Genomic DNA, 10,434 nt, shown 5'->3' on the forward strand with positions numbered 1-10,434 from the left:
GACTCGGGAGGAGGCCAGTGGAGATCCCTGCAGGCTTCCTGGGAACTAAAGGAGAAAACACTTGGTCCACACACCCCCTGCTGACACAGGCTGCCAGCTGTTGCCATGACTACACAATACCACTACCACCACCACCACCATCCCAGCTGTGTGGTCATTGGTGAAGCAGGAGGAAGGTACTTATTATTGGCCACAAATAGAAAAGGGAGAGTAGAGGGTAGTTTGGGGGTGGGGGGTGGGTATGGCCACTCATCTTGCACCAGGGTTAGCTAGTTGGGACTGATGGGATCATTACCCTCTCCCACTAGACACATTCCCTGGGTTACCAACAGCAGGGTCTTCTAGGCCTCAGGCGTCCCAGTGGTTTGCACCTTCCCATGGGGACACACACCTCTCCTCAGCCCCAGGGAGAGCAGCCTGGCTCTGGCCTGGCTCCAGCTCTATTTGCTCAAGGCCCGTGACCTCATCCTCACTTCTCATAGTTCAAAGCTCCAACACTGCCATGGATGGTGCGTACCTTCTTTCCTTCTCTGTCTCTCCACACACACACACTCCCTGCTGTCCGTCCTTGGGAAAAATCCACTAGAGACATAGTGGGAGAGGACGTCTGACTCTTTTCCTGTCACCTCTATTGCTGACCCATGAGCAGATCCCGCCCTGGACATGAGCCTGGGAACCTAGGAACTTGGTCCGCCTTGTCCTTCCCTCTGCAACCCTGGGCCACAGAAGGGCTACATCCTGGCCTTGGGCACAACCCCGCTGGTGGTCCAGGATCTATAGTACCCAGAGACTGCCTATCCCCGCCCCTCTGGCTGCTGCTCTGTTCTTCCTCTCTCCTCCCTCCCTGCTGCTTGCTGATGGGCATCCTGCCTGCTGCTCCCTGCCGGAGCACTGTTGAATCCAGATGGCTCCTTCCCTTGCAGGTGCCCCTGGCCCTGGTCACCCATGGAAACGGCAGCTGCGCTTCCTATGTCACTGCCTTCTGACCTCTTGGACAGTGGGCGTCTTCTGTCCCTGCCCTGGACTGAACCCCAGGCATCTGTTTTTGTTCCTGTCACCTGCCCAGTTATCTGCCGATATCATTGCTGGAGCAAATGAATGATTCCCTGTTCCCCACCCCGTGACGGGTGGACACCCAGCACCGCAAGTTGCCTCCACTCTGGCTCCAATATGTGGCCGTCATCTAGCCTCTGTTCTTAGGCCTCTGCTTTCCCCACTGTAAATGAAGAGCCTGGGTCAGAAGTCCTCCGGCTTTTTTCTTGTTGGTGCTCTAAGGTACCTTCAACATCTTCCTGAAGTTGAGATGTGAGGCAATGTGTGTGGCTAAGGCATTCATATACACAGACAGGGTGAGGGTCATACCTGCTTGGAAGAAATCTCCCTGCCCTGTCAAGACTTGGGTGAAGGGAACAAGATGATTTTAGAGAGTTAAAAAAAAAAAAGAAAGAAAAAGACTTGTAAGGGGTTTCTCCAAAAATATAACCATATTTTATTTTTGTTCAATTGTGGGGAGGGGGTGGATGGAAGTCAGGGTTTCCCTTTGTAAACCTGGATAGCCTAGAACTCTCCATGGAGAGCAGGCTGGCCTCAATCTCAGAGATCCACCTGTCTGCCCTCGCCAGTGCTGGGATTAAAGGTGTGCACCTCCGCAGCCAGCTACCCGTATTTTAATAGTCCCCAAAGTCCAACCTGCAAAGTCAGAGAGCAAAGCCATATCCTCTAAGGGCTGAAGTCAGAGGTCACATATCCAGAAGTGGTCCATCACTGGAGGAAGCTGGCCACCAGGCAGGTGAGCGTAGGGACCAACAGGGTGGGCAGGGGCAAGGACAGCAGCTGTCCTGGGGCATGGGACTTGAACACCTGGCGGTTTCCCAGCTGCTGCAGGGGCCTCACATTGTCCTTCATATTCAGCTTCTGTTCTTTGTCATAGTAGAGCTTCCTTGAGAATTCCAGGAACTGTGGAAGAGACCGGGCTCAGCAGGCGGAGCCATGCTCCTTGCTGTGTGACCTCAGACCAGACACGTCACCTCTCGAGCCACATCAGAAAGGAAGAGAGGGGCGCAGAATGACTACCAAGAGTATCGAATGTGGCGTTGATGGGGAGCTGAGTGCCACTGCCTTCCCTTTCCTCTGCTGATACCTTTCCGGGCCTGTCATCGTCACTGTTGATGAACAGTGGCTCTAGAAGATGAAGGAGCTTAGGGGACCCCAGATGCCTGGACCCCAGAATATCTGATTCAATAGCTAGGGAGTGAGCCTAAAAAATGGGCATCTCTAGAAAATTCTCACTGGTGAAGATGTTGATGTCACACGTTGAGAATCCCTGCTATAAGCCCGAGGGGTTTTGGTCCTTTGGGCTTCCTGCTGTCTTCCCAGGGGCTATTGTAGACTCAAGCGGTGTTTGTTGAAAGGTTCCTGACAGCACTTAGGAAAGCCAACCTGAGCTCCCCTTGAAATGCTGGTTGCCCACACTAACCAGTCAACTCCCCCACTTTTCTGGAAGCCTGTTCTGAGCACCCTTTCCATGGCTTCTCACAGGGCCCTCTACTCAGGAAAGTGGCAGACAGCTTTCTTTCTTGCCTGTCTCGGCCAGTGGAGACCCGAGGACTGATGCAGTGATTCTCATCTCCCCACCCGAGACCTGTGGGAGGGCTTTAAGGAACGAGGCTCCGCATGGGAGACTGCACCTTGCCCCAGGCCTGAGTACCTGGTCCTCGTGGAGCTTAATGGGTTCCTTGAACACAGTCCAGACGACCGTCTCGTCACAGTTCGGTGTGGTCAGGGAGCCCAGGTAACGGAAGTAGTGAACCAGTTTCTCCTCCTTAGGAAGCATGTCCTGCAGTCTGCTCTCCTTCATTGTGGTGTTTGTGTCTGGGGTGGAAAACCAAGTCCCTAACACATGGCACTCTTGAGAGCCGCCACCCCAGCACCTCTGCCCCTTCCAATGTGGGACGAAGCCATGCCCTCCCCGGTCCTGACTCACTGGGTTTGGAGATACTGGACAGTGCCTCCACCAGCGGCTGGAGGCCCTCATTCATCTCATCTCCCACCTGGAATGGAAGGGAAGGGAGCTAGAGAGAGGTCCTGGGGAGCTGCTGGGGACAAGCAGCTCTTTCAGGAGGAAGACGGGCAACCTCCAGGATTGAGGGGATGGGAGTCCCACCTCAACCATGAACGCCAGCACTGCATTCTTGTCCTTGGAGTCCTGCACCTCATTGCTCGATGTCCTCTTCTCATGGACGACGTGCATCTAGGGAGTGTGTGTGTGTGGATGGATGACTTACGGGGAGCTGGACCACGCATCCTGCCCAAGGTGGGTACACACCCGGAACCCAGCCCAGGTACCAGCTCAAAGGCTCCTCACCTCCATGGCAAAGTGTTTCCCATCAATGCTGTGTTCTGAGCCCCTGTCCACATCCTGTGACCAGTGAAGGTGCAACTGTACAGCTTGGTACTGTGTAGGCAGGTCTCCTCCAGCAATGAAGACTCCGTCCCCCAGCATCATTTTCACTGGGGTACACCAGAGTGGGTGGTCCTCACACTGGCCTCCCCGTCCCCAGCCCAGCACCCCAGCTCCCACCTTCACTGTTTGAGGCCTGGGCCCTGAGGGGTTTGGTGTGGGACACGGCCTGCACTCTTCCTGGCTGCCTCCCCCTCTCTCTCCCTGCTCACCTTGTCCTCTCCTATACCCATCCCAAAATGTAGCCCTGTCCTGGGCCTGCCTCTGCTTTGACTCCCTCCGTGGTATCCTGGCATCCCCGAGATAACATCCAAACTCCTCAGCCCTGGGGACCTGTTCTGGGCCTTGGTCAGCTCCTCCTAGCTTCCCTCTATGGCCTCCTTCCACACACACAGCTGCTCCCATGCACAGCTGCCCACCCAAACACCCAAGCAGTTTCACGCCTCTGTGCTTTTGCAAAGGTCGGGTCCCTCCTTCCAGGAATAGTCCCTCCCCTCACCCCTACTGTTCTGATGAAATGACTAAAAACATAACTAGCTGGTGTACCCTCTCTAGAAGCTTCCCTGATGGCTCCTCCCACCTCCATGCCCGAGCGACTCACCATCCCAGCACAGTTAACCCTGCCTGGGGATTCCACCCAGCCCACCCAAGACCCACCTGAGTGTCCATCATTCTTAACTATCCACTTCTTCTTCTGGTTATAGCCAGTGAAGGTGAAGGGCTTCAGCTTGGGGTTCTCCTTCGCCTCAGTGGTGATGATGTTGATGGGAGACTGGTGGGTCTTTTGACAGTCCCCAGTCCAGTCAGCAGGTCCTGAGCAGGGAAGAAAGGGCTGAGGGTCAAGGGCGCATTGACCCAGCCATATGAGTCAAGGTCTCAGGATACTGGCGCAATCCTGTAGCAGGGCATGAGTCTCAGAATTCTGCCCTCCTCCGACATGCTGGCATAGGCAGGTGAGTGGGTCTCTGATGTGGCTGAGGGTTGGGGCGTTGGAGAGAGAAATGGAGTGAGAAGCAGGCTTGCCATGGATGACTAAGAGCTCCGAGACTGGAGTAACCTCAGGGTGCTGAGCTCTGGCTTTCTCGGTGGGAACCTGGGCCCCGAAGGCACTTCCAGGGAATGTTGGGAAGACTAAAAGTTGCTGAGTGGTTGACACCTCTTCAGCTTTGGAAATTGTGGAGGAGGACTCCGTGATAGAGCTGTGATGGGAGGAAGCTGGACCTGACAAGGCATTATCTACGGAATGAGAGGGAGGAAGAAGAGCCGGGGAGGAAGAGCCAAGCAGGCAACTCCAACTTTCAGCTAGGTAGAGGCAAGAGATTGGCAGTCCTTCAACACAGCAGGCTACAGGGAAATTGGTCAGTATTAGGATAAGTGCCAAGGAGGCAGTGTGTGTGTGTGTGTGTGTGTGTGTGTGTGTGTGTGTGTGTGTGTGTGTGTGTCTCCGTGGTAAAATGTTTCTCGTCTAGCATGTGCAAGACCCTGGATGCCTCAGCACTCCGACAACAAACAGCCTACCAAGAACCACCTCCCACTTCCACCTCAAAGGGCTTGACCAGACGCAAGCCTCCATTGTGTTGGGAAAAAAATAGCAAATATGTTACTAATTTAGTTTCCAGTGTCAACCTCAGTGACAGTCATTGTCTCCTAGTCACTGAGTGCTGGACATGTGTGCAAGCGTGCCCGTGTTGGAAGGAGCTGATGACTGACTGGTAGTACTCACTCTGGCAGTGGCTGTTGGGCTCCTTGGCTTGAATCTCATAGCACCAGTCTGCGCCTGGAACAGAGAGAGACGGGAAGAATGTGGGTCCCGGGTGTGCACATGAATTGCTCACACAGCCCTGTGGACCCGAGCCTGGGAAAAAACTTTGGTGTTAAAGCCGTCTCTTGGGTTGGGATGGAAGGTTTCTAGAGTGTGGGACTGAAGTCTCCAGGGAAGCAAACTTAATGATCAAAGGAATGGCCTTGTGGTGGTGGTGCACGCCTTTAGTCCCAGAGCACGGAATGGGGCGGGGTGGATGGGGTAGGCAAGGGAATCAATCTCTTGAGTTCTAGACCAGCCTGATTTACAAAGCAAGTTCCAGGACAGTCAGGGCTACACAGAGAAAGCCTGTTTGAAAAAACCAAATGAAATAAAGTAAAACAATCATAGGAATGTCAGTAACACTGAGCGCTCAGCATGCTTAGGATGCTAATCTTCAGAGGCCTCTCTAAGGCTGCTCAGCTCTGTCCCTGGGTAATCAACTTCTCTTCCCTCCTGCATCCTGCCTGTAACCTAAAAGGAGGTTCAGTTGAGAGTGAAGGCTTAGGACAATCCTCCTTCCTGGAACAATGGGGTGGGTTCCAGCCTTCCAGCCAGGCTGCCTTAGGGATTGGGGAAGAGGGTGCTGATCCAGGCAGATGTCCCTTTTGCTTTGTCAAGGTCCACTCTGAATTGTCACAACTCTGAAGACAGAAGAACCAGTATTACTGAAGAAAGCAGCACCACAAATGTGACGTAGCAGTGTTATCTACTGACGAGGGAACCCGTGAGGGGCATGGCACATACGGGCGCTCTGCTCCATTTCTCCCATAAAATTAAATCTGCTCTAAAAATAAGGTCTACAGGAGAAAGAGACACAGACACACACACACACACACACACACACACACACACACACACACACACAGAATGCTTTTTCACCAACAGGGTGAATGAAGCCCCTCCTCCAAAGTTAGAATTCTGACTGAGCCACTTAGGAGCCCTGTGTTTGAGGATGGTCCCTTACGCTTTGGTTTTATCATCTGTAAAATGGAGCCAACACGCCCACCCGTTAGACTGTGGGGAGGATGAAATGAGAGATGGTATGGACTCCTCCAGGCAGCCTGCACTCAATAAAGTTCACAGACAGCTCTGCCCCTCCTCCCTGGCCTCCTGTCAGTGAGCAGATGGCCAAAACTAAGCCAAGGCAGGAGAGGGAAAGACATGGAGGGAGCTGGAAAGAATTCATGGATGAGGACATTGCTAAGAAAAGTGCTGTGCTGGGCTCGGCTAAGAGTCCTCACCCTACATCACCAGCCCCTCCCTTCTGGGAGCGCTGTGGGGGTTTGTCTTGTTTTGTTTTTCTTCCCGTGGAAGGAATCAAACCCAGGGCCTTGCACATGCCAGGCCAGTGCTCTACCACTGAGCTACAGACTCAGTCCTTGTTTGTTTGTTTGGTTTGTTTTTTTAAGACAACATCTCCCTTAGATAGCTCAGGCTTGGACTACAGGTGTGCACCCTAGACTATCTGAGCTGTGCATCTCCAAGGCCCATCTCCTCCTGAGTCTGGGCAGGGGAGCTGTCCCTGGAATGGAGACAGGGTGGAGAGGGAAGTACAAAACCAGGCTCTTTGTAGCCAGGAGGAGCAAGGTTCTAGGCTAGAAGAGTGAGTCCACTCAGGAAACTGACCTCCAAGGGCCTCTTTGGATTTTCTAGTTTCCTAGTTCGAGGTCAGAGTTCATTCCTGCTGCCCATCTAGCCTAGCCTTGTTTAGAGACACGGGTTTTCCCCGTGGTGATCTCCTCTCTGGGAGCTGCTGCACTCGGGATGGTATGCATGAGTCCATTCTGAAAAGGGCAGTGACCATCCCACTCTAGGTGGGTCGAGAGAGAGCCTCTGAGACTGGAGTCTGCTCCCTTTCCTTCCAGGCCCTGCTCTGCCTCTACCCCAAACTCACAGACCAGATGAAGGACTGGTCAGTCACACTGAGGAGAGGAGCTGTTCTGTCTCCCTGAGTCAATCTCCCTCAGAGGACCTGGAAGTAGAATGAGCTATCACGAAGAGTCGTGGGAGACTCACACACACACACACACACACACACACACCAGCACTTGGGGCCCAAGGGGAAGCTATTCCTGGAGAAAGCCAGTGCTGGAGGGCAGAACCCTCAGGCCTGCCCCACGGGGAGATCATCTGGGCATTTCTCAGGAATCTTCCCTTCCCTGGCTCTGGCCCCAGCTCCCTGCATAGTGTGACCTCTGATCCACTGTCTTAATCATAGAGACTTTTGACCTGCTTGGCTGAACACTCTTGTAACTACCCTCTCTTCAGGAGGTGGTGGCCAGAAAAACAAAGTGCTGATGAGGCAGAGGCCAGGAGTCAGGTTGTCATCTTACAGTCAGGTGGCAGGGCACCCGTCAGCTCAGGCTCTCACACTCGCTTCTGAGGGGCAACCATTGCAAAGAATAAGTAGCTCACTGCGTCTGGCCATGCCCAAGATAAAGGGTCTGGGAAGGATAGAGGCTCCCAGCTCTGTGTCCTACCTAATGCCGGACCAGAGATGGGTTTAGAGACAAAACCTTGCCCCTCATCCAGCCACTGTTCTCCATCCCTGGTCACAAGCCTCCCCTCCCCCTCCCCTTTTTAAGGCAGGAAGGGTTTATTTTGGCCCCTGGTTCAGAGGCCTTTTAGAGAGGACTGAAGTCATTTTAATGGACCTTGCTCACCCCACCCTCACTCTGAGGGGAGGGAGAAGATACCCTGCAACCAGCTCAGCAGAACCCACGTGTGTTCTGGGCAAAGTCTCAGCCCGGCTGGGCTCGGGGTCTGGGACCCTGGAGGGATGGAATATTCCCCTCCTCCCTCTAAGGATTGTCCCGTGCGACCCACGCACTTTCCAATCCCTGCAGGATGACGCCTGAAGGAAGGTGGTCCTGGAACTAAACCGGGAACATTTGTGTGAAGAGGTCAGCAGAGATGGATTCCTGCCTACATGGCCCCAGGCTGAGCCTCATGACCATCTTATAGAGTACTTCTGCCCAGAGCTGGCAGGTGCTGTCTAAATTCTCATATGGATTACCCTTAAAACAGCACCCAGGAGCAGAGTTCCTATACCTGCTTTGTAAGCGACAAAACATGTTACGTGACTTACCCAAGGTAAATGGCTAGGAGACACCTGCTAATTTAAAAACATTTTCCTTTCTACTAAGTCGTTTCAAATATCCAACCCAACCTTTTCTTCAATCAGTTTCTCTCTCTCTCTCTCTCTCTCTCTGTGTGTGTGTGTGTCTCTCTCTCTCTCTTTCTCTGTCTCTCTCTCTCTCTGTGTGTGTGTGTGTGTGTGTGTGTGTGTGTGTGTGTCTCTTTCTCTGTCTCTCTCTCTCTCTCTGTCTCTCTCTCTCTCATTGTGTTAGTTGCTCTTTTCCCTGCCCCTAGGAAAGAGCTTTGGAGTTGTAGGATGCCTTACATCCTCCAAGCTAAGTCCCTCTTGCATCGGGGAGCGTTCTCTTTCCTCCTCTGCGGCCGAGAGCTCCCTCAACCCCCGCTCCATTCCAAGGGCAGAACACCTTAACTCAGGAAGCTATCCCGTTGGAGGAGATAGCTTGCCTGCGGACTAAGAGATGAGGTCTTTGTGAAGAGCTATGGGGTAGCGGAGAAGGTGCCAGCCGCTAGAACCGCCTTTAGCTCCTTATCAAATATTAACACGCCTCTACCGCTACCTCCCACCTAGAAGAATAATTAAGAGCTCGATCTCACCATTAATCTTTAAACGAAAATCACCTTGTCCGGAAAGACCGGCTTGGCCAGGGACTTGGGTCTTGGGATGCCCCCCGCTAGGTTCCCAATCCAGCGCTGGGGGCTGGGAAGAAGGGAGCTTGCAGCTCAGAGGCCAGGAACCCAAGGTGGGGAGAGGGGAACGCTAGGACCCCCAAACATCCAACCTGCTGCGCTTGTTCTGGCAGGGCAAGAGCTACCGGCTCAGAGTCCCTGCAGGTCAGACGGCCGGCCACTCGCCACCCAGGGGCAGCCCCGGGAGAACCACGGCGAGGAAAGGAGCGTGCATCCAGGCGGGTTGGAGAAGCATCCTCGCTACAGATCACACGCGCGTCCGCCACGCGGACACCCCGCGGCCGCGCACATGCGGGCACACGCTCTCCCGCAGCTGCCCGCGGACACGTGTAGACGCCCGCGCGATCGCATAGCCAGGTCCGGGGCACCCTCACGGTTCCCCGAAGGAAACGTGCGCAGCGGGAGCGCGCTGGCAAGGGGAGCGGGGCTGGGGGCGCAGAGGGTCACCCGAGGGTACCTGCGGTAAAGCTGACTGCGTAAGCCAGCGCCAACAGAGCAAGAAGCAGCTGCATGGTGCTTGAGGGCAAAGCCGCTGCCCAGCACGGGGTCAGGCACCAGGGAAGCCACCGGAGGCGTCGCGATCATGCCGGTGGAGGCTTTATAGCAGAGCCACGACCGGAGGGAGCCCCGACAGCAGGACGTGGGAGGCGGCTCCTCCTCCTGGCGGAGCCTCCCCCGGCCTCGTCCAGTCTCAGGTCTGAAAGAATCCTCTCCCCGCCTACCCTGCTACCTTAATCCGCGGTGAAGGGACCCCTCACCTACTCCGCATGGGCAGGGTTTGGAAATGTCTTCTCACTCTGCCCCCCATCCTGTTCCTCGTCACTGATCGGCAACAGAGATGGGCTATCCTGAGGTACCTGACCCTCAGGGGTGTCTTCCCAGATTCGTACCTTCCATCATGTTACCACCCACCACTGTGCTGGGTCTCCTAGTGCGTCTTTGGAATGAACTTGATTTGGGGCAGGGTGGATGTAAATGACCCGAGAATCAGGAGGGTTGAAAGCTTTGCAATGCTGTTCGTTGAAGAGATGCCCGGTGAGAAACTCTTTCAGATAGCGGTAGCTGTTTCTCGAGTCTCATCATTTTCCTCTGAGGCTGATCCAAACTTGATTTTGTTTTGAGTTTTCTTTCTCGGTACTGGAGATCCTTCCCCCTCCCCCCCCCCTTCCTTTTCTTTCCCTATTTCTCATGCTAGGCAAGCACTCCACCACTGAAATACATCCAAACTAAATTCTAAGGAAACCGTGACCCTTCTTCCAGCCGTGAACCAGGCTCCCTAAACGGCTTTTACTAGTGTTTCCCGTGCTGAGCCAAGATGAGGAGGAGTGAAGAGTTGGAGAGCTGGAAAGGGCATGGAATTTGGGGGATGATGGGAAGGTGGTGT

At 54.2% G+C, this 10,434-nt stretch overlaps 1 protein-coding gene across 1 annotated transcript; it reads right to left on the reverse strand.

Moving 5' to 3' along the window:
- Positions 1 to 1,465: 1,465 nt before the first annotated feature.
- Ca4 (carbonic anhydrase 4) lies at positions 1,466 to 9,679 on the reverse strand. The gene is made up of 8 exons (XM_052758422.1): positions 9,508 to 9,679; positions 5,184 to 5,237; positions 4,118 to 4,273; positions 3,365 to 3,510; positions 3,164 to 3,250; positions 2,984 to 3,050; positions 2,708 to 2,871; positions 1,466 to 1,956 (listed from the first exon to the last, which is right to left on the reverse strand). Exons 1-8 carry the CDS (start codon positions 9,560 to 9,562, stop codon positions 1,762 to 1,764), a joined length of 924 nt encoding a protein of 307 aa, XP_052614382.1. The 5' UTR covers positions 9,563 to 9,679; the 3' UTR covers positions 1,466 to 1,761.
- Positions 9,680 to 10,434: the final 755 nt, after the last annotated feature.

This window comes from Peromyscus californicus, unplaced genomic scaffold (assembly GCF_007827085.1).
Source record: "Peromyscus californicus insignis strain IS unplaced genomic scaffold, ASM782708v3 Scaffold_3__1_contigs__length_106647218, whole genome shotgun sequence".
Lineage (NCBI taxonomy): Eukaryota > Metazoa > Chordata > Mammalia > Rodentia > Cricetidae > Peromyscus > Peromyscus californicus.